Source organism: Barbus barbus (genome assembly GCF_936440315.1).
Source record: "Barbus barbus genome assembly, chromosome: 16".
Classification (NCBI taxonomy): Eukaryota; Metazoa; Chordata; class Actinopteri; order Cypriniformes; family Cyprinidae; genus Barbus; species Barbus barbus.
Window position 1 is genome coordinate 15,907,824 of NC_136744.1, and position 23,783 is coordinate 15,931,606.

The following is a 23,783-nucleotide window of genomic DNA, read 5'->3' on the forward strand; positions in this document are numbered from 1 at the left end:
CATGGTATTAAAATAGGTTTTATTTCACAGAACTGAAGTCAAAATTTTATAAATTTTGCATATAAACATTTTAAAATTAGGAGCTTGAATTATGCTGACATAAAAAAAGTGACATTCAGAGAGTTGGTTTATTCCAGGGCAGTCAAGTTCTGTCCTCTCATTTAATCAGCCATAAGATTCAAAGGCATCATATGAACAGAAAAATCTTTGAGAATTGCTTCAAAGCTTTTGAGACAATTAAACTTGCACCCTGAAGGAAAACAAAAAGTCAATTTTAAGAGGGAATGGGAGAAGCCAGACTAACTGCATTAAATGAATGCTTGTCTCTTTAATGGAAAATGATGTAGAGGATGTAAGGCTATGTGCTGTGTGACAGATTTACACAGACAACATGATCTTATACCTGACCTTACAACTTATGTTTGATGTAGGGTACAACAACAAAAAAAGTCTCTTTTCCTGAGAGATAGTACTAGTAGACACTATTCAAAGCCTTGTTTGTATGGTTTGATTTAATGCATTGTTATTATTTTTGATTTAGATGATTTTGAGTCACGTAGGTCTAGTCTGATTCTAGAACACCGGCTTCCCCTAGTGGTGACATTCTGATTAAGTTTTTGAGGCTTCAGAAAATCATCATCTGGCTCCCAGCATGCAATATTATGTAGTTAGAATGTCTGATCATTAATGCATTCACCCATCAACGCTAACGAAAAAAAAAAACAATAGTGCCTAATAATACAGCAGCCCTTATTGTTACTGAATTCCCTTTGAAATAAACTCCTTCCAGTAATGACAAAACAAGCAAGTTTAACTAAAATCATAAAGGCATTTTCAGTCGTAAAGAAACAGACTGAACTATATAGAAAAATTTAGCTGTCCATCTCAAAGCTTTTCAAAGGCTGGAGCCCCGGATCAAAACTTTAACATCTTATGAAACTTTATGAAAGCCACATATCCATGTTCAGTGTGACACCTTCTAAGAACCAACAATTCAAAAACAGGCACAGGGCACCAACAAACTAACACACTACACAACACTATACCAAACCCACTATTTTTGACATTATATTAAATTAAATTCACACCAAAGTATTTAGGTGTCAAAATTCTCAGTCAAAGATCAACAAGAAAGCAGGGGTGATTTTAAAACAAACTGATTCTTACACATGTAAAAATCACTGATCTCTGCAGTTGTGGCTAGACTAAATTAAGATTTTAGTGATAATGAAGTTAGTGATTATGGAAACAAGGACTTTTCTATAGTGATGGTATACCTAAAAATGAAAATTCTGTCATCAGATACTTACCCTCATGTTGTTCCAAACCTGCATGACTTACTTTCTTCAGTAGAACAAATGTTTTTGTCCATATACTGAAAGTTAATGGGGTTCAAGCGAGGTAAAACACTGGATCCCATTGACTTATTGTATGGAGAAAAAAATAAATAAAAATAAAGACATTTTTTAAAATATCTTTTTTTTTAATGTTTCACAGAAGAAGGATAGCCATAGAGGTTTGGAATGACATGAAGGTGAATAATGACACAATTTAAACTTTAGGGTGAAGTATCCCTTCAACAACATGTGAATGAAAAATAGATGACACATTTTGGCTACAAAATGAGTTTTATCGGATTGTAGATGCATCGGCCATTGCCTTTGATCTCAATTAGTGTGATGCCTTATAATTCCAGTTATGTAGAAGACAACACATAAAGGTACACCTTGAAATGTTCACATACTTCACATAGATGCATCGGCATCTGCCAAATAATTAGCATGGATTTGTGAAACAGAAGCAAAAGTTGAGAGCAAAAAAAGGGGAAAAAGCATGCTGATGTGAGTCAGGGAGGGGATTTGGATCACATCAATTCGACCTGGCAATATTCAGTAGCACAGTTCCTGGACATTCCTTTTTAGTCCACAAGTGACTGCTGGAAAACCACAGGCTGTGTGTGTCAGTCTCCTCAGCTGACTGACTCGCAGCACAGTTAGCCAAGCACCCAACCCCACTGCAGAAAAAGTGAAAAGTATCCATGTCAGCATGCCTCACAAGCACCCATGCCCCACAAAGAGAGAGAAAGAGAGAGAAACAGCAGAGGAAGAGGGGGGTGGACAGCTCTCAGACCCCTCAGTGGCCTTCTGTGGCTTTGGGCTTGGATGCTTTCTTAAGACTCTCTTTCATACTCAAGGACTCCAGCTGCTCTGCTGAGTCTGCCGCACCCTGGCCCGCGGTTGGACGGGAGGCACTGTTGTCTACAAACATGTTTGGGATGTCTTGACCGAAGTAGATCTTGCTGTTCTCGGCTATAGCCTGATATTTCATCAGTTCTAGATACTCTGGTGTCAGCTTCAGCTGTGGAGGAGGAAGACAGTGGTGTGATAAATGACATGAGCACATCTTGTATGGAATCATCTCTGCTAACGAAATGTCAATGTGCCTTCATGTGTTCAGAGTGGACACTAGTACCACTATGACAACAGCTAGATCTTCCCACAGGCACTTACTTAATATAGTTGAGGTTAAGGGATATTTGAGCTTTGGGAAAGCTGAAAAGTGTAAAAACTATGCGAGTCAGACTTTCCCTCAGACCATCCAAGATGTAGGTTTTCATTGATACAGATTTGGATAAATTTAGCATTATTTTAGCTAGAAGCAACAGTTTGAAGTTAAAAAAATGTTTATTACTAACACACAGCTTTTCACTTCATAATACATTAGCTGATGGACTGGAGTGGTGTGGGTTATTTGTGGATTACTGTGATGTTTATATCAGCTATTTGGACTCTCATTCTGACGGCACCCATTCACTGCAGAGGATGCAATGATGAGCTGGTGATGGAATGCTAAATTTCTCCAAATCTGTTCTGATGAAGAAACAAACTCATCTAAATCTTAGATGGCTTGAGGCAGAGTACATTTTCAGACAAATTTCATTTTTGGGTAAACTATTCCTTTAAACCTGTAGTTTTAAACATTTTTTTTAAATCCACCAAATATCATTTTTTAATTTCTTTAAAAACTAAAAACAGGCTCATCCAAGGATTTCTTGGAAGTTACAGCAATAAAGTATTGAATGTTGAGTATTCAGTCTTACCTGAATACCAATAATTCATGTTTTCTTAATATTAAATGGTTAAAAAATACATAGCAACACAAAAATGTGAAAATTAAAAAAAAGTGTTGTTTTTTACCCTGTTGGCTTCTGAAAATTTTGCAGCAGTGTAATATTCTGCATCTGCTCTTGCCTTCTCTCTCGCCAGGAAAGCAGCATCTGTTACAATCAAATAAATGTGTCTGATGAGCAACATACTCTGCATGGCACGTCCTATGAAAATTCTCAGTAGACAAACCAGACCTTCAATTTCAGAGATCCTTTTCTCTGTTTCCTTCTCCATCACTTTTTGTTGGAAGTGAATCTCCGCCACCTGAGCCATTTTTTGAGCCTCTGCAATAAGAGCAACACATAAGATGAATGAGGACAAACCATGACTCTATACATGATCAGCATTATATTTGGAAGTTTAGACTCACCTATGATGGCCTTCTTTCTCTCAGTTTCAGCCTCCTTCTCCACCACTTTCTGTGTCTGAACGGTGATGAGCAGCCTTGTCTTCTCTGCTTCCCTGCAGATGATGAAAGCGAGGGAAATTTTTATTAAAACCATAGATAGATGCATCCAAGGACAATTTATAATATTACAAAAGATTACTTCAAATAAATCCTGTTCTTCAGAACTTTCTATTTTTCAGCTAAATCTAAAAAAAAAGTTTCTATAAAAATATTAAGCAGCACAGCTAATTTTCAACATTGCTGATAATAAGAAAAGTTTCTTTAGCAGCAAATCAGCATATTAGAAAGATTTCTGAAGGATCATGTGACTGGAGTAATGATGCTGAAAATTCAGCTTTACCACCCTAGGAATAAATAACATTTTAAAATATGTTAACATAGAAAACAGTTCATTTAAATTGTAATAATAATAATAATTTCACAGTATTTCTGTTTATACTATATTTTTGATTAATAAATGCAACCTTGGCGAGAATAAAAGACTTATTTCAAAAACATTTCAACTCCAAAGTTTTGAACAGCAGTGTTTATAAAATATCAATACATACCTTTTATAAATCAGCAAGAGTAAAATGTGCTTAAATCTGCTCAAGGCTTTAAAAAAAATAAGTAGAATTTAAATTAATTTAAAAAGAAATTTTGCAGAATAATATATTAACTCACATTAGCTCATAGTTTCTTCTGATTGCCTCAGGGATTTTAGGTTTGGTGACTCTCACAGCCTGCAAAATATCATGGAATCATGTAATTCTGCTCAAGTCAAAACTGAAACCACAGAGTCAAAACCATAGAGATAAAAACCTGAATTGTGAGGCCAGGAGCCATAGAATTCAAGTCCATCTGCAGTGCAATCTTTAAGTTCTCATCAATTATATCTGTCAAACAAAAACGACACAAATGCAAGTCCAATACAAATGTTCTTGCAGTGAGAAGGCACCAAAGACAAAACTAATGACACAGCAGAAACTGCAGCACTCATATAAACAACTGAAAGTTCACAGTATACTTGGCTGAATAAACTGTTTGACATATCAGTGACTTACCGAACAGTTCTATGTAGACTTCCTGTAGTGTGTGCACACTGCAGAACTGGTTTAACTCATGGTGAATTTTGTTGAAGATTAACGTTTTATCATAATCTGCGGTGTAGTTCTTCACTATGTCCACCACTGTGGTGGAAGAGAACAAAAGTGTGACCTTGTTTTGTCATAAAGCCTAAACATCTAATTTTTCCTTCCACTGAAGACAGTCAGTCATACAGGTTTTAAGAAGCCTTGAGGGTGAGTAAATTATGACAGAACCTTTATTTTTGGGTGAACTATCCCTTTAAGGCTCTTACCTGCGGATGGAACCAGCATGTTGACCACCTCAATTCTGTCAAAATAGATCATGACACCCCCACTGTGGAAGACATTAGAAGAAATTATTATTTTCATTCAGGAGCCCCAGAAAATATCCAGTGCAATTTAATGATGACCAAAAATGATCCATTTTAAGTAGTTTTTCAGGACATACTTGATGGAATAACAACACAGAGGATTACCTGGTTCCACAAGGCACATTTTTTATTTCATCTGTTTGCAGAGTTGTCTATAAACACGAGAAGAAGAAAAAAAAAATCAGCATCAACAAAATTGTAGCTTGGTTTCTTTTCTATATTTCTAATAAAAACTTTTGATAAATGCAAATGTTTTAAATGTCATAGAAAAAAAATCATAATAAATGATACACAATATACACAGCTGTAATAAAACAGGAATTCATTTTTATTGGGCCAACTGTAAATACATAACATTTGTACCTGCACTGATCTATAAGAAGTGATGAAAGGCAGCATTATATGGTAACCCGGGCCATTAGGAGCAGTCAGCAAAGCTCCTCCTCTGAAAACAAATGGGAAAAAACATGAACCAGGATTAGGAAGCAAAGTAATTAGGTCAATTATAAATATGGCTTCAATTAAATTTTTGTAGAACTATACTATATTATATTTCTATTCTGTATTCTATATTATATTACTATAAAGAAGCTGTGAAAACACCTAAAGAGATAGTTGACCCAAAAATGAAAATTCTGGTGTCATTTTCATCTTAACCTCATGTCATTTCAAACTTGTGACTTTCAATGACTTTCATTGTTCTATGGAACACCAAGGATAGAATGAATGTTGATAATCAGATGGTATTGGTGACCACTGACATCCATTATATTGACAAAAAAGTTTCTCTATAATCTTTTTCTCAAAATATATGCTTTTATGTTCTATAGATGACAAACGACAATTTTCTTTGTTAGATCAACTATGCCTTAAATGAAAAGCTGCAAACATACAATGTTAACTGATCTAGCCTTTCCACCAACCTACAACTAAAATACAGGAATTGTATTAATTATTAACATAAGCAACATAAGACCTGTGCATATTTTCAATGCAGCTTCCTTACACTCACCTGTAATACACAGCTAAATGTCCTTCCTCAATCTTGTGTATGGAAGAATGAAGCAGAATGGCCATCACACTAGCCATTGCTGCGACTACTGCCCCAACATGTGCCATTATCATTTTGCCAGCACTCACCTGCGGAGAGACAAGGTTGCAGAGGGGAAAGCTGAACTACTTCTTAGAAAAAAAAAACACTCAGTTTAGGTGACAAAAGACCAGCTTAGAACACAAGCAAGGGCCTTGATTGTAAACATGTAATCAGATCAGCCTGTGCTGCATAACCTCCCTCAACGGATCCCACACACACATAAATAATCTCTGGAGAGCTGTACAGCAAACTGAGATAACAGGTTTTCAAAGTCCATTAGACCCACCCACAGCCCACCACACACGGAAGTAATGTTGCCAAATGCAAATGTACAATACAAATATATTCTTATGGCAACATCGTACATGTGACAGCTGCATGACTCCCTTTAGCTATTTTAGGGAAACGAGTGTTAACCATAAGGCTGTCAGTGACCAGGAATTGCAGTCTGGCTCTGTTTCAACACATATCACGCTGCCTAGAAAGACAGCAAGAGCACAAGCGCAGCTTTTTGTTCGAATGCAGATGGTGCTGTCTAGATAGGGAACTCAGTGTCTTTTTATAACAGCTTCTCCATTCCCTGTCCTCGCTATATAGGCTAGCAACTTCCTCAAATGAAGTGCTGACTCGCACGTACTAACGTTACTGTATGAATGAGCGTAATCTGTCGGTACACACGCTTCAACAACCCTTACAGTCATTCATGTGATCTAGACATTGCAGAAGCCATCACAGCGCTCACAAGACTGAATTTAAGATAACCAACGCCCGCGGCTGGCTAACTAAGCTAATTATTTGAAATGCAAGCAAACCTTGTGGCAAAACGACCTTCTGTAAAGTTAAACGACATATACGAGGGGCTAATACTAGTCGCAGGAGGCATTTACCGATCATTCAATTAATTAGTGGACAATGCTGTCCTTTCGCTTTTACAGGACATTACTTTATTACTCACAACGCCGTGCCCAACATTGTAGGTTTGAAGGTTCCCACTGAAACGCTTTGTGAATCCGAGAGTTATTTCCCTTTCAAAATCAGCCTCAAACACATTTTCAAAATAAAAGTCACCAATAGGATACAGCTTTCCTGTTGGGATAAAATGACAGACAAGTCGTTAAATTAAACAACCTAACTACTAGCTAATTAATATTAGTAATAATAATAATAATTATTAATATTTTAGTCGTCGCGTTTGTAAAGATATTTATAAAAATGTTCTTATCTAATCGTTGAAACGACCTAATAACATTAATAAAAAATTAAATTATTAAAATAATTACAAATAATGTGTGTGTAATATCGAAGCAATATAATTTATTTGGTAATATATATGTACGATGTGTTTTATGTACCATACCAATCTATGATGTGTACGATATGTTATATGTTTATTATATATGGTTATAATATTATATTACGTTTCTTATGTGTAGCATAACCTTAAAACAAATAAAATGAATATAATTGATAAAATAATCAACATGAAATGTTTATTACTCATGTCCGTGTGCTCTGGGTTGCTATGGAAACAGACGCACGCTCAGAGGGGGAGCTGACGGATTGAAATGGATGTGCTGGGAAACTTGGAAGTTCGGTGAGTTACGAATCATTTCTTTAAGAAAACTTGGACAATCTTTAACATTGTTTCCATAGCAGATCATTTGGAGCCTGTAAAGTTATCCTGTCTGGAAAACAAAAACAAGTTCTGCATCATTATCATAGCTAGCTACCTAGCATTGAGCAGAAAACACATTCGTGTAGACAGCGCACACTGGGTGTTATAAAGTAAATGCATTTTAAACTAATCTCAAAATCTGATGGAGAAAATCAACTTAAAAAACACAAACTATGTAAAAACAAATACAATGCAATTCAAAATTCAATGCAAAGATGAGAATTCATACAAAGTAAATAGTAAATAATGCTATTTTTATTTTTATTACTATGTGTAAGGTGGGTGCAAGGATTCAACAATGGCACATTTAGATTTGTCGACAAGAAAACAACATGCTACACCTGCGGGAACTTCATTGTTTTCCTCAGTATGGAAACTAAGTCGAGGAAGACTCTGCAGAGTCCTGGTTCTGGTATTGGGGCCTTTACAGCCAGTGGGCATCTCCGGTGTCTTGCCTTCTCTGACCTCAAACTCAATCCTTCCATATTTGTCTACAACTATCCAGAGCTTGAGCTGATGTGTGAACTGAAAGGTCAGTCAATTTTTTTTTGCATTTCCTTGAACAACAAGACACTATACCTGATTGTAGTTGCTCTTAAACTGTTTTAGTGTACACAAACTTTTATAAATGTATAAAAGTTACACTTTTAGTGCTTTTTCATGCTTTTAGGCACAACTAAACTGGACTATACAGCTTTGGCACTGTGTGACACTGGCCCTTATTTAGTCTGTGCTTCCTCCATGCCTGATCGCACCATTTCACTATGGTAAAATGCATGTTTTATATTAGTCTGATGTTTGCAACAGCAATTATTTATATTTTGCCTTTTTTAATACAATATTTTAATATCCACTGTTTAGGAACTGGGAGAGCGGCATTCTCCTTTGTAGCCATCCACTCTTGGAAGAGGACATCACAGCATTGGTTTTTAACCCCATGAACTGGTGTCAAATTGGTGCTGTAAATGTGAGGTCCCTTACTATCTGGAATGTTGAAAGATGTGACAACTATCATTTGATGAAGCCTAGGTAGAGTGTCTCTCCAGCAGATGTCACTGTTATTTACACATGGATTTCATAAACCAACATTAGGATTAATGCACAGACAGTGTTTATTTTACCTATTATCCTTTCTTTATGTTTTCTTGGCAGTGCTGTCGATCTACCTGCTGCCGATGGTTCAGTTATTGAGTGTGAAGCAAACCTGTCTGGTATGCTCAGTAGGAAGTTGACACACTTAGGTCCTCAGATGCCCATTTCAGCAATTGCTGGACTGAGTGGAGACAGAGCTGACGATTTTGTGGTATGGGTTGTTTCTCCAGTAGAGTGTTTTCTTATATACCAGTAGTTCTCCTGAAGATGTTTATTTTTAAGTATTTATCAGTGATTTTTATTTATTTTTTTACAATATTTTATGATCAAAATAAAAGTACAGATGTTGTACTCAATGTCTTAATCAAAAGGTTTACGTAACACTTTCTTTTTTGTTAGAGTCACAGCATAATAGAAATTTTCTTTCCCAACAGCCTTTGAAACAAATAAAACCAAAACTGTGTCCAAGTGCCATCTGCTGGTCAACTTCTTCTGATCTATATGTTGGTTCCAAGGAAGGTTTCCTGCTTTGTGTGAATCCTGACACTTTGCTTGTCTCTGTCCTATATAAACCTCAAACTGAATTAAATCCCACAGGTAAACTCATACTTGATACATTTCAAAGACTTAAGTTAGTTCCTTGTCTTCTTGAGAGCTTAATTTAATTGCATTTGTTGTCATTTTACATCACAGATGACAGCAAAACATCCCCGCAGGAAGGCAGCTTCCAGAGCTTAGTAATACAAGACTGTAATGTTTTTGCTGCAGGAATGGTAAGAAATTGTATTTATCATCACACTAATATGAGCCCTGAAACCACACATTAATCTGTTTTCAAGTGAGACATAATCCCAATTCAAGAGAATTTCTAAACCTATTACAGGATGGCATTTTACGAAACATACAAATTAAAGGAAACAAATTGGAAGTAGTGCAGACTTGGGCTTTGGGTGAGGCAGCCTCAACTATATGGTTTTCTCCTGATGGTGAGACACTGCTGATAGTTTCTAATACAGTAAGTGTTTATATTTTATAATGTTAGTGTGTTTGATTGTATATGATTCATATAAAAAAATAATAATGTAAAAACAGTTCTGTTATAATATACATTATATGAATATAATATTTAATTAAAAAATGTCATGATAAAAACTCACAATATTCTTATATTAATGCCAGAATGCAATACAATAGAATAAAGACAATGCTGAGAAACAAAATTAATACATTTCGGTTTTGCTTCATAGGGTTGTGTTTACAGATTGAAACCACTGCTGGATGATAACATTGTCAAAGTTCTGGATGTACTCTGTGCAGATTTTGTAGCTGTTGCTCCATTATACACTGACAGAAGCATCTGTTTGGTAAAAAAACATGTGGTGTCAATTGGTTTATTAATCACAATAAATATACTGATACATACTGTAATAGTATAGTATTATAATATTAAAATACAATATATAGATATATTATTGAAATAAATAATATTGTATCTTCATTGTTACAGACAGTCAGAGAAGCAGGAGACGTACAGCTGTGGGCCCTGGATGATGGACTTTGCATGGGCTCCATCTCTCTGCAAACACATGTTAGTGCTATAATCGGAGATTCTATACGACCTCACTGTAATTATTTTTCCCAAATCAGTTGAATAAGTTTGCTCTACTTAAATCTGTTATTTGGTATGACTTTACTTCAGGTAACCAGTATGGCATGCTGCCCCATTGCACAGTATGTTGTTGTAGGAACAGCCACTGGAGACGTTCTGTTTGTGGAATTGACTACAAAACAAAAACCCAGACTAGTTCACAGAGTTCATCTCTACCATGTCCCTGTAGACCATTTGCTGTGAGTTTCACTGCACCGTGATTATTTGCTATCATATTTCATGTGAGTTGGGGCATTGTGAACTGAATGTTGAGAATACTGTATATTATATTTGTTTAACAGCTTTGATCAAGGTGGCAACTTCTTAATAACAGGAGCATCAGACTCACGCATGTTTGTGCTGAACACAAGGCCATCAAAAGGATTTGAAATTATTGGATGGTTTGGTAAGTCTCAGGACGACATACAGTCCTATTCAATTCTCTCTATTTGGGGTCTGTGAGATTTTATTTTTTAAATAAATGTTTACTTTTATTCAACGAGGATGCTTTAAATTGATCAAATGTGACAGTAAAGGTTTGTAATGTTGCAAAAAAATTATATTTCAAATAAATTCTGTTCTATTGAATTTATCAAAAAATCCTGAAAAAAATCATAAATTCCACAAAAAGCGACACTGATTATAATTAAAAGGTTCTTGATTGTAATAATATTTCATTATAATAATGTTTTACTAAAATTTTGATCACATGATAAAATAATTGGTGAGCAAGAAGGGTTCTTTAAAAAACATTCAAAACTCTCACCACCCTAAACTGTATTATATTTCAAATTTATGCCTAAAGTTTAAAGTAATTTCTAAAAAGTCTTTTTACATTCTTCCAGAGGCTCCAGGTGCCATTGTAAACCTTTCTACACAGTACCACATGGAAAGTAAACAGGTTAAAGTGCTGGTGCTATGCAGCAAGACAGAGAGAGAAATCATTGAGGGAAATGTGCTTCTGCTACTGACGTTGTTTGTGCAACAGCTTACAGGTATCAGGAAAACACAAAACACACCATAATTTAGGCTGTCATGCAGAAGCTTCTCTAAAAAATAGGAGGACAAATGATAGGCATTCCAAAATTCCAGCACTCCTTCTCAACATTCATAATGCTGTGCCACTTCCAGACTCGTCAGGTTGTGTGGATGTCTATGGCCGTCTGTCTAAAGATGTCCTGCACAGCTGCATATATGAGATCCCTCACGCTCTCTGCTCTTGTGTCCTGGCCATAAACAAGATATTTGGTTACTGCCAACAGAGAAAAGTCTTGCAAAGTTTCCGTATCCCTGAGGTGGTATAAGAACAGACAACACCCATAGTCTGATGACAGTTTTATTTAGTGTTTTTGGCACTGATCCTAACTGCTTCTCATGTGATATACAGTGTGGAGAAAAGCCCTCTAATGCACAGGAAGCAGTTCACCTGATCCTAGAGAAGGAGGCAGGGGGCCATTTACTGAGTCCTGCTTTTCTACAACTCTCCCCACATCAAACCTGGCTGGCAACAGTTGGCAGGGATGGACTGCTGCGCATTTGTGAGATCTCAACAATGGTATTGTTTGTTAAAACCAATCTCTACAAGTTCATCCATGTTTATTAGTACTGGGCTAGGAGAAACATGTTTCTCGGAAACTGCCCAAATATCTGATGAGTATGTAAATGTGTGGACTTTTGACATGCAGGACAAGTATGTGCAGCTGCAGTGCCACTCATGTTGGCAGGGAGGAGTCAGATCTGTTTGTTTCACCCCAGACAGTCAGACCCTCATCACCTCGGGCCTGAGAGACGGCTCACTTGTCTGCAGCAGCCTCAGGTGACCTCAGGGTTCTCAAAAAAACATTAAACAGACAAATATTACTATAGAGCTTTGATCTATAGCAATATTTTCTCTTTCTGGTAGTTTCAAAATGCTCTTGAAGCTGGACCTGAAGCATTTTTGTTTTTACAATGCATTCAAATTTAACAGGTTAAAGCTTTCTGAAGCTGGCAAAGCAAATGCAGCTACTCAATATGCGCAGTCCGTTGCTGATTCTTTTGAGTCAGTGGTATCCTCAGAGAACACCATCCTCTCCAAAATGACTGATTGGGATCCAAAGACACAATCCCTGACCAGATGTTCCTCATTTCATACAGGAGAAGTACAAAAACACACCATTTTCTAATGTTTAAATAATATTTATGCACAATATTGTACCTGGTTATAAAATTCTTCCTGCAGGGAAAGATGAGTCATGAAGCTGAGCAAGAGGAAAGCTATTTTGTGTCCCCAGCTAGTTCTACATGGCTTGATAGAAAACTAGATGGGGTTAGTGTCTGAATTTATTTATGTGTAACTATTTAATTAACAATATAATATTGCCTTGTTATTGTTCTCAATTATATAATATAGCATTATTTGTTGCCGGCAGCTAATTCTTTTCAAGTTAATCACAGGCCTCCAGGAGAAAAATGTTCCTAAGATTACAAAATATGTTTACGTATTTAATTAACACTGATGTGGTACAAGGTTGTGTAACAACCTTATGCAACATTAGATTAAAAAAGTAAGATTTATATTTTATTTATATTATCATAATCAATTGACTGTGTAAGCAAAACTCATAACCTGTACTACCATTCAAATGTCTGAGGTCAGTATGATTTGAGAAATGAATGCTTTATTCAGCAAAAATGCATTAATTGATCAAAAGTGACCGTAAAGACATTACAAAAAATATTTTGTAACAACTGTTCCTTGAGTACCAAATCAGCATTTTAGAATGATTTCTAAAGGATCATGTGACACTGAAGCCTGAAATAATGGCTGCTGAAGATTCAGCTTTGCCATGAGAGGAATAAATTACAATTAAATAAATTAATGCTTGCTTTTATCAATTTATACACTTTTGTTCAAAAGTTTTATGATAAGAAATAAATTAAAATAAATGCTTTTTTTTATCGTGAAGAATGCATTAAATTGATCAAAAAGAGACAATTATAATGTTAAAAAATATTGAACTTTCTACTCATATGTATCATGGTTTCAACAATAACGTTAAGCAGCACAGCTATTTTCAACATTAATAATAATAATAATAATAAACGTTTTTTGAGCACCAAATTAGTATATTAAAATGATTTCAGAAGGATCATATGACACTGAAGACTGGAGTAATGGCTGCTGAAAATTTTGTTTGCCATTACAGATATTTTTAATTGTAAACATATTTCACAATATTTCTGGTTTACTGTATTTTTTTAAATCAAATAAATACAGTCTTGAAAGGAAACTTATTTCAAAAAGATTTAAAAAAATCTTACCAATCCCAAATTTTTGAGAGATTTTTATGATATTGGTTTTCACAAACATCAAGCATCTTATTTGAGTGAGAAATAGAATAATTGAAAGATAATACATTAATAATAAGATCATGACTCCAGTGGTTTCCAAACAGGTTCTTCAAGAGGAGAGCCAGCAGTATGCAGAGACAAAAAAGAACCTAAGAAAAAACATCAAAGTTCTTCGTGACACAGTAGGAGAAAGGATCGTCCTCTCTTTCATATTATTGTTTCCATACATACACACATTTGAAGTTGAAAGGTTAATCTTAATTGTCTCTGGATCATTCCAGATCAAAGCAATGATGCAAGTGAATGAGAGCCTGCCAGACATGGAGAAACTTGAGCACCAGGAATTTAACCTGGATGTGGAAGAGCAACAGAGGATGCAGCTCGAGGGAAAACAGGAAGTTACCAGGGTAAACATGGCTATTTACAGATGATGAAGAGCAGATTAATTAGACATCTTCTGTAAAAACAAGCTTTTCAGTTTAGATAGGGTTTTTTCCTTCCGTATTCAGATGTTTATTTATGTTGTTTAAGGTGAGGAAAGAGATCGAGATGGAGAATCTGGATAAGTGCTATCAGAGGGAGATCCTGAAGAAAGAATGCTGGGATTCCATGCAAGTCAAAGGCAAAGCCATTAAGGTATCTAGTCTAAAAAGAAAGTCAATTTTATGTAGGGGAAAAAAACTGTAATAATATCCACATCCATCGATTTCACCTGGCTTACCTGGAGCTAGAAATACTATACAGCTGCCTAGTGTCAGTGTCTTTGTGTACGTTTTGTTGCCCTCAGGCCTTTTATTCAGAAAATGAGGTGAAGAACTACCCTATGAAGGAACGCACTGAAAAGGAACTTGAAGAGCTTCAAAGGATTGAGACCATGAGGCAGATTGAACAGGAAAATTTGCAAGTGTGTTACTAAAACAATATTGAGTCAGCTGTTGGAACAGATTCCTCCACAGCAACCAAAGCCTCAGAAAAGATACTGAACATATAGTAGCGCACTGTGATACAGTGCTTGTTTCTGTTATTTCACAAGATTTGACACAAATAATATGAATATTCTTCATAGCTTCAAGAGATGATTTTAAACACAATCTCTGGAGACAAAGAGGAAGAAGAGGCAGAGGACAGTAAGACCGAGAGTCCTGCTCTGACTGGGAGTCTAAGTTCTCTATACGGAGGTGTCAATCCTCATCTCTACAGCCAGTTTAACTTACACATCAGAGAGCAGAAAATCAACCAAATCACCTTGCTAAAGGTGATGACTTCTCTTGTTTATACTTGAACTTCATGTTTTAGTATTTTTTTCATTTAGGTGTTGGCATCCCCTTTTGACAACAGAAAATGTCAAAACAAAAAAAGGGTCATACAGTTTGTTCTACTACCTTTCATTTGATATATTTTATGGTTGTTTAATGAAGGATGTTATCTACAAAGTGAAAAGCGCATTCAACAAAGAATTTGAGGCAATTTACAAGCAGAAGGAACAGGAAATCAACCGTCTTAGAGAGAAGAACAAGCGTATCTCTGAGATTATGACCGAGCTGGACCTCAGTGAGACCCTGTGGGAGCCTAGTCTCACAGATAATGAGTGTCCTGAGAGAGCTCTTACTGTGACCGACTCAGAGGTAACACAGCCAGTCTCTATAAAAGATTTTTTTTAAATCTTTAAAAAAAAAAAGGTTAATGCAGGATTTATCTTAGCTTTATTGGTCTAACAAGTTTGAGCATAGACCTATTTTTAATCTTTCAAACTGACATATCATTTAATTAATGTAATTATGGCAAACACTGATTTATTATTTTGAACAATGGGCCTGACATACAAATGTGTGTGTGTTTCTAGATCAAGGTTGAGAAATACCTCACCCCTGAGCAAAAAGATAAAGAAGAACAGCTAAGAAAGGAAGACGAACGGCAAAGGCTTGCAGCCAAGGTATAACATTACTGTACCTCACAACAGATGTGCTTTTAACAGCACATCTTAACATGAATCACTGAATTTTTAATCTATTAACTACATATTCATGTATAATTACACCAAACGTACACCAAACCTTTAAACAAAAGTGTACATTAGAGTGTATAAACTTTTTCATTTGTATGTGTGTGTGTATATATATATATATATATATATATATATACACAAACACATTTTTATTACCAAGAATGCATTCAAATGATCAAGAAGGGAAATTAATTTATTATATTACAAAAGATTGAACTTTCTATTCATCTTATGTATCATGGTATCAACAATAATATTAAGCAACTGTTTTCAAATATAATAAGAAATGCTTCTTGAGCACCAAATCAGCCTATTAGAATTATTTCAGAAGGATCATTGGACACTGAGGACTGGAGTAATGGCTGCTGAAAATTTAGCTTTGCCATTACAGAAATGTGTTACATTTTAAAATATATTAAAATAGAAAACCATTGTTTTAAATTGTAATGATATTTAGCAATTTATTTTGATCAAATAAATGCAGACTTAGTGAGAATAAGAAACTTTTGAAAAGTAGTGTAGTGTATATATAATGCATTAAACTGAAATATGAAAGCTGTTTTATATAGGCAGAAACTGTAATATATATATATATATATATATATATATATATATATATATATATATATATATATATCAGTTTGTCTCTTGCTGTAGATGATAACAACTTTTCTGCATTTCCAACGCAGTCTGACAACATGAGAGATCAAGCGCTCAGTGTTATGATGGGTGGAGTTCTGGAGCTTAAAAAAGAGGATGTGCTGAGGATGGTGAGCAGAATGAATCTTACTGGAATGCATAAACTTAATTACCAAAAAGAAGATAAAGGCAGGGCAAAGTAATATTCAAATATACTTATCTTACAGGAAGTACCTCAGCTTGAGTTCATGTCTAAACCTGAGGTACAGTGGACAGAAGAAGAGCGAAAGAGCTTCAAAGAATTTGAGAAAAAAGCAAAGGAGCTCAGTGAGGAGAAAGAGAAATACAGAAAAGTATGACTTTGATAACACCTTACAGGGATACTTCATCCAAAATTATGTAGGTTTTAACTGTCAGGCTTCAAAAATGAAAACAAAAACACCAAAGTGGTCCATACAGCGCATATACTGTATTACAAATCATCTCAAACCATCCAATAACTTTTTTTGTGAGAAACAGACATCAAGTCTCGTTAGCAAAATTTACTGCTCTAAAATCTGTCACAGTAAATGCGAAAACCAATTGTGCTTGGCATCATTGATGTTAAATCTGCATATTTAGGTGAACTGTTCTTGTTATCAATCACTCTCTTCCATTTCAAATCATTTTAACATGGTGGACCCCTTTTTCTGTTTCTTTAGACGCTAGAGACAGAAATGAAGAAACTACTGACTTCTATTAAAGAGGCTACCCAGATGTTTGATGAAAAACTCACAAAGCTGTTTGAAAGAAAAGTGAAATCAGAGATGGTCATATACCAAGTAAGATGATACAGTGCATCACTGCACCTCATGCCACCTTTTCAGGGGCCTATTGTGTGCAGTCACATAATTGTAGTTATGTAACAGTAACTGCACATCTAATACTTGTAGATATATTACAATATATATATATTTTAATAGAACTATATTACAATAGACAATTTTGCATGTACAGGTATATTATTGCACATAATATACTTGTACATACAAAACTGTCTATTGTAATATACCTGTGTGTACAATATTATCAATTTGTATATTGTTATTCCTTATTCTATTTTTATTCTGTTTTTATCTGTGTTTTGTCTTGTCACTGTCATTTTGTTGCACTGTGGAAGCTCCTGTCATAAAAACAAATTCCTCGAATGTATTAAACATACCTGGCAATAAAGCTCATTCACTGATTCTGATTCAGATTCTGATTATAGATTGTGAGTTTTTATCTTTCAGGAGGAGCTCAAGATTGCAAATCTGGTTCACTCCATTCAAACCGAAGAGGAGATCCTAGGCAGAGAGAAACAGTTGAGCCTTAAACTTGAAAAGGCACGAATTGTCAAGGTGATCTATAGATATTCTTTTATCTTTTTTTTCAGCCCAGTTCACAGTAACTCTATATGACGTCAGAAATTGGCAGTTATAACACTAGACAATTATAATGTTCCTGATGATGAGACAAAAATTTCATGCAAGAACAAACTTGTGTGGCACGCTAATCCGTTCCTGTGAGACTGATTGTTTTGCACATGTTGAAGTGTATGAGTCACTTCTCTTTCCTGTCAGAATGAAATTGGGGAGGAATTGAAAAAACACAAGGAGACTGTTGATGAGTTTAGAGAGGAGTATGATAACATAGTCACTGAGGACAAAGTAAGATTATGTTTGCATATACATATCCATAATGTTCTCACCAAGAAATTATCATTTAATAAATCATTTGCCTTTTTTTTTTAAGCTTCTTGACAAAGGATTTCGCAAAGAGTTTTTTGACGCTCCTGGACACATAATTGACCAGCTCTATAAGCTTTACAAACGCAGACCAAGGTATTATTTCAGAGGAGTTGCAACTTCATAAGGCACGTGCATAAGACATGTAATTGTCTGACTAGTTACCTTTGAAAACAGTAATGGTGTTCTTTAACAGGGTTCAGAGGATAAAAACACTGACTGAAAATAACCAGTTTAAAGAGGGAGCACTATTAGGAACAGCACCATCTGATGGACTGTCTCTGATGATGAAGGCCATGGAAGAGTTGGACGCACCAGAGAACATGCCGGAAGGATTAGATCCGTTTGTGTGGGAGAGGTTTTGCCTGGCCAGACGGGCCAAAGTGGAAAGTGAACAAAAGGTGAGAATGGGTAGAGAGAGCGCAAATGTGCTAGAAGTCACCCAATCTTAAGCCATGTTCCTCAAAATCCAAAATTGCCTTTTAACATTGACTCCTGTAGGTCAAACTAAAAGCATTGACCCTGGCGGAGATGCAGGCTTTTCTTCAGAGGAGAACAGATGAGGACGAGAAAGCTCAGCTTGAAATAAAAAATCTTATTGATGAACTCAATAGGTGAGGAAACAGTTGGTTATAAAAATGAAAGCGCACTGGAAATAGGATGTTATTGAGTATCTATGACCATTGCTGTTATTGTCCTAGCATCTGTGAAGAAAAGATGAGGTTTCGACTAGACAGTATGGTGCAGATTGTTCTACAGCAAGGTCAGGTGGAAGTGGAGGCTGGAGACTTCGTCGCTGACTATACTAATGCTCTGCTAATACATCGCAAAGTAATTGAGGACCTCAACAGCACCATCAGGGTACATAGAATTACTCATCTTTCTCTTCATTTCAATTTTGCTCACACTATAAATCATCATGGTCTTACTCATAATCAGTGCACATCCATTTTAATATCGTTTTTCTGCATCAACCAGTAACTAAGCAAAACAAAATCTGGACAATCATTTGTACTAGAAATAAATGAAGTGCATAAATTGACACATTAAGACCAATAGTCGATTAAATGAAATTTAGATTATTTCAACAAATAAAATTGATTGATCAAACACAATGGCATTTTTGATAATAGTTTATTGTTTTTATTTAAATACTGTATTCTCAATTTGAGGTTAATTTTACTTAAATTATCAAATAACTTATGGCTTTCCTGTAGCTCAAATAGTAGAGCATGGCGCTAACAATGCCAAGGTCATGGGTTCAATTCCCAGGGAAAGCAAGAGCTGATAAAAAAAAAATAATGTAAAAACTGTAACTTGAATGCAATGCAAGTCGTTTTTGATAAACGCGTCTGCTAAATGTAAATGTAATTTATCTATTACATTTTGATCTATCAGGCTTTAGGAGATCAGAAGATCGCCAGCATGGTGGAGTGTAAAGACTTCCGCAAAGGAATCATACAGCAGGAGTGGGACCACAGGAGAATGAGAATGCAGCTGGAGGATCTCAGCAATAAAGCCAGAGACATACAGACCCTGCGCATCACTCAGGACATTCAAGATGTATGTATGGATTTAATCTGTAGCCTTTGATTTAAAGTAATATTGCTTGAAATAATCTTTATGCATTTGGTGTCTTTTAACTGACAGGTATATGATTGACAAAGTAAGATAGTGAAAATTGAAAAGGATGATTTAACCGATCTAAGATAAGATGACACTATGGCTCAGGACTACCTGTGTCTTTGCTGTAAAGTGAAATTGAATGACATATTACAATTACAAATATTTCTTTCTTTGTGTTTTTTCTCACATCAGTACCTAAATGAAACAAGTAATGACAACAGGATGTCAAAGCAGCTCACAACTCTGGAGACTACCCTTGATTTACAGAAAACGGTAAACTTGCTCATAACTGTTTAAGTGCATAGCAAAGATATTAGGCACAGAGTAACTTTTCCAGATGCATATTTCTCAGCGCAGATGTTCCTTTGTTGGATGATTCAGTCTGGATGATAACATGAATCAAATTCATTGACCGATATAAAAGTTTGATTTGTTTCACTCTTTGCCCAGACTCATCAAAAGAAAGTTGAGGCTTGCAAGAAACAGATAAAGCACCTGGACAGACAAGGTGTGCAAATGCAAGAGAAGAATGCAGCCCTCGACTTGAAAGTGGCTGACGTGGAGATATCTGTTGCAGAGAGAAGAAATATTTACGAGGCTGTTGGTAATTAACTTTATATCTTGTCCCATTAAAGAAACGATTTGTTTTTAGCAAAAATAGACTACTTTGTAGTTTAGAGAACAAGGGGCCTTATTCATGAAACATGAGGAGAGATTTCTGTGTTAATCAGTTATGAAAGCATTCTTACATAGGCCTACACTACTGTTTAAAAAAATATTTTTTAATAAAAAGAAATTAATACTTTTTATTAAGCAAGGACACATTAACTTAATCAAAATTGACAGTAAAGACATTTACACATGATTAATATTTCAAATAAGGCAATGCAAGGCCAGGTACAGCACATGTATTTCTAAAGCACATTTAAAAACAGCCAAAGCTGACCAAAGTGCTGTACATAAATACTAGCAATATAAAATAACATATAATAAGACTAACAAGAAAACAAAAAATAGGCATTTTTGTTGTATTTTTTATACATAGGCATGGTGCAGCCACTGAAAAAGCATGATCAACTTTTAACTTCAAACTGGAAGTTCTGCATAAACTTGAGTTTTTGAGGGGGTGTCAGATATCTCCATTTAGCCGTGCAAAACAGTTCATTGTGCTACTGGATGTTGTAAACTGGTATTTGTATTCAAATTATTTTACATTTATTAAGATTCTAAAAAAACACTTAATTTGTAGCGCAATCGTTTTATAGTTTACTGCACTTTATGTGTGTCACACATCAGACATGAAGCGCTGCAGATAATGAACTGAACAAGTCTTTCTTAAATATTGCAAGAGGTTTACTAACAGGTATGTTTAAGGTTAGGCTAGGACAATAATTAATTGTATACAATTAAACAACTACATATTTCCTTAAAAAATAATAATGTACAGAATTGAATAGCAAGTGCTATAAAATAGTATGAGCCGCTAATGCATACATATAAACAAAAAAAAAAATACTAAAAAAAACTATAGGATCATAGAAATGCGGTCCTGAATCTGCAGTCTCCGGTTGTGCAGGAATAAGAAGCCTGACCGCAGCGTTTTGTTCCATTTGAAGACAAGCTAGAGAATCACTGTCTCAAGAAGTAAATGCTCATTTCTTTAACTTTCTATTCATCAAAAATTCCTAGGGGAAAACACACGATCACGGTTTCCACAATAATAGTAAGAAGCACATTTGCTTTGAACATTGATAATATAAAAATTGTTTCTTAATCAGAATATTATGAGTTATGAACGATCATGTGTGGCTGAAGACTCAAGTAATGGTGCTGCTGAAAATCAAGTTTTACCACAACAGGAAAAAAAATGCATTTTAAAATATATTCAAAAAGAAAAGTAATAATATTTCACAATATTACTGATTAAATAAACGCAGCCTTGGTGAGCATAAGAGATTTTCCAAATGTTAAAAAAAAAATACTTTTGAACAGCAGGGTAAACTGTAACATTGAATTACATAATTTTTAAGTGAAAAAAAAAATCTGTATGCTTTGTAATGTACATTCTGCTAATGCTTCATGAATAAGGCCCAATAACTTTAATTTATATTTACTTATTCACAAAATGTTGTTATCCAGCAATGGGAGATAACCAGGAGACCGAGGCAGAGAAGAACTATCAAGATATCCTCTTGAGAAAGAAGCTGTTGAACATAGCTGGAGCACAATCTGAAGAGATACTCATACTGCGAGCGGAGGTTGAGAAACTGCGTATGAAGAACTTCCCATCTCTTTCTCAACTAAACTACAACTGATTGAGGATATATAAATGAGATTTATTATTACAGCTTTTGGTTGAAACATTTTATTATTTCAATACATAGATTGGACATGAGAACACAAGAAAAATGTGTAATAAATAACAAAGTTTAATAAACCTACCAAAATTCACAATGTCTTTTATCGGTTCCACATATAATTTGAATAATCACCCTAACTGAATGTATCGATGAATGACCTTTTCTGAAAAGGCTTCTTAAAACCTATTTAAATATTATCAACTAAAGAATACAATACAATTCATTTCAGTTGTCTATGAAGTCTTCCTCTGTCCTGTCAAAGTGCAGTATTTTGTCATCTAACCCTAAACTGTCTATAAGCTGAGACAAACCGGCTTGTTTTCCCTCTGATGGTAATTCATTCTGTAATTCACACAGCACAGACTGAGCGCAGGACCTCCATTTGTCTATGAGTCTCTGTAGCTGAGTCAGGTCATTCTATGAGAAAAGACAAAGCAAAGATGAAAAACTTCTAGAACACCATCCTTTGCCGATACTTGACTCAGAATTAGATGTTTACCTTTTTTCTATACATCTTGGCCATCTTTAATCTTCGCAGGGTTTCTGATTTCTCCTTCACTGCTTTTCTTAGCTCTTCACATCGCTGAATCAAGTCTTTTTGTGCAGGCTCAGCTGTATGAAGTTGCTCGCTCATATCATTCCGATTGACATCAGTATCGGTCTCTCCGTCTCCCGGTTGTGAGGTCTGTGGCTGACTGTCATCTTCAATTTTAAGGCGTTTAACCACACTGAGGGGGGATCTGAATGAGTGGCGCGATCTTTTTAACTTCTCCTTCAGTGATGAACTCATGGGCTAAGGAAAAATGGCAACAAAATATTAACAATGCTCGTGTGATTCTAGGCACAGTGATTATGTTTTTTGTGAAAAACAAGCCCTTCACATGTTTGAACGTGATGTATCTATCGTTACTCTTTGCTAATGTTAAGCATCATCTGAAAATATTAGATATCAAAAAGACAATAAGATGTACCTTGTCAGCGCTTGACCTGCTTGAAGAAGACTGATCTGTATTTGGTGTATTTTCATTAGCTGGTGTCAGTTTTATCGGGGTTGTCTCCATGATTAACTCCACATAAAGTCGCTATGAAGAGGAGAAAACGGCTAACGTTACATAACTATAAAGTGACAGAGTACTATTCACTTTTGTTCTGACGTAAAAATACAATCGGAAGCAACTCTAAAGTAAATCTGATCTTTACAGCAGTTAAGTTATCAGTAGGCACTCTGATGTTTTGAAATTGTTGCAAGAGCCACTTATTTCATCGTCATTTCCGGGACGTCTATACGTCATTGTCATTATCGAGAATCATGGGAAACGTAGTCCATAAAGAACTATTTTCTCATTTATTAGTGGTAGAATAAAATAGAATCGAATAGTTATAAGTTTAATAATGCTTTGTAATTTATGAAAATAATATTTTATTTGTATAGGCTATTTTTTGTTGTCCATTTTCACTAGATATTATTTAGTGGTCGAAAAACTATTTATTTTAGCTACATTTAATTAAAAAATATATGTTGAAAGTCAGTC

At 35.3% G+C, this 23,783-nt stretch overlaps 3 protein-coding genes across 8 annotated transcripts; 1 reads left to right on the plus strand and 2 right to left on the minus strand.

Annotated features, from left to right (window-relative positions):
* LOC306882536 (erlin-1-like) lies at positions 1–7,149 on the minus strand. 6 transcript variants are annotated; one of them, XM_079437238.1, is made up of 12 exons: positions 7,063–7,149; positions 6,027–6,154; positions 5,378–5,459; positions 5,120–5,166; positions 4,916–4,977; positions 4,620–4,715; positions 4,378–4,451; positions 4,240–4,298; positions 3,538–3,629; positions 3,362–3,451; positions 3,198–3,277; positions 1–2,358 (listed from the first exon to the last, which is right to left on the minus strand). In XM_079437238.1, the coding sequence occupies exons 2-12, from the start codon at positions 6,137–6,139 to the stop codon at positions 2,134–2,136; spliced, it is 1,020 nt and encodes a 339-aa protein (XP_079293364.1). In that variant the 5' UTR covers positions 6,140–6,154; positions 7,063–7,149; the 3' UTR covers positions 1–2,133. The 6 variants fall into 6 exon arrangements, with proteins under 6 accessions (XP_079293364.1, XP_079293361.1, XP_079293362.1 ...); XM_079437235.1 differs by having other exon boundaries at positions 4,620–4,745; XM_079437236.1 differs by having other exon boundaries at positions 4,620–4,745; positions 7,051–7,134.
* A 482-nt stretch (positions 7,150–7,631) lies between these two features.
* cfap43 (cilia and flagella associated protein 43) lies at positions 7,632–22,477 on the plus strand. The gene is made up of 38 exons (XM_079436696.1): positions 7,632–7,701; positions 8,061–8,314; positions 8,453–8,549; positions 8,644–8,811; positions 8,935–9,085; positions 9,309–9,471; positions 9,568–9,647; positions 9,758–9,889; positions 10,122–10,238; positions 10,382–10,462; positions 10,574–10,722; positions 10,825–10,928; positions 11,368–11,517; positions 11,654–11,817; positions 11,910–12,077; positions 12,208–12,338; positions 12,492–12,663; positions 12,744–12,830; positions 13,960–14,037; positions 14,137–14,262; positions 14,387–14,491; positions 14,643–14,759; positions 14,922–15,110; positions 15,274–15,480; positions 15,699–15,788; positions 16,550–16,630; positions 16,727–16,852; positions 17,201–17,320; positions 17,771–17,878; positions 18,101–18,187; positions 18,273–18,361; positions 18,462–18,666; positions 18,767–18,879; positions 18,967–19,126; positions 19,664–19,828; positions 20,084–20,164; positions 20,342–20,495; positions 22,031–22,477. The coding sequence occupies exons 1-38, from the start codon at positions 7,673–7,675 to the stop codon at positions 22,204–22,206; spliced, it is 4,974 nt and encodes a 1,657-aa protein (XP_079292822.1). The 5' UTR covers positions 7,632–7,672; the 3' UTR covers positions 22,207–22,477.
* Positions 22,209–23,550, minus strand: sfr1 (SWI5-dependent homologous recombination repair protein 1). Its single transcript, XM_079436697.1, has 3 exons — positions 23,223–23,550; positions 22,751–23,044; positions 22,209–22,668 (listed from the first exon to the last, which is right to left on the minus strand). The coding sequence occupies exons 1-3, from the start codon at positions 23,310–23,312 to the stop codon at positions 22,477–22,479; spliced, it is 576 nt and encodes a 191-aa protein (XP_079292823.1). The 5' UTR covers positions 23,313–23,550; the 3' UTR covers positions 22,209–22,476.
* Positions 23,551–23,783: the final 233 nt, after the last annotated feature.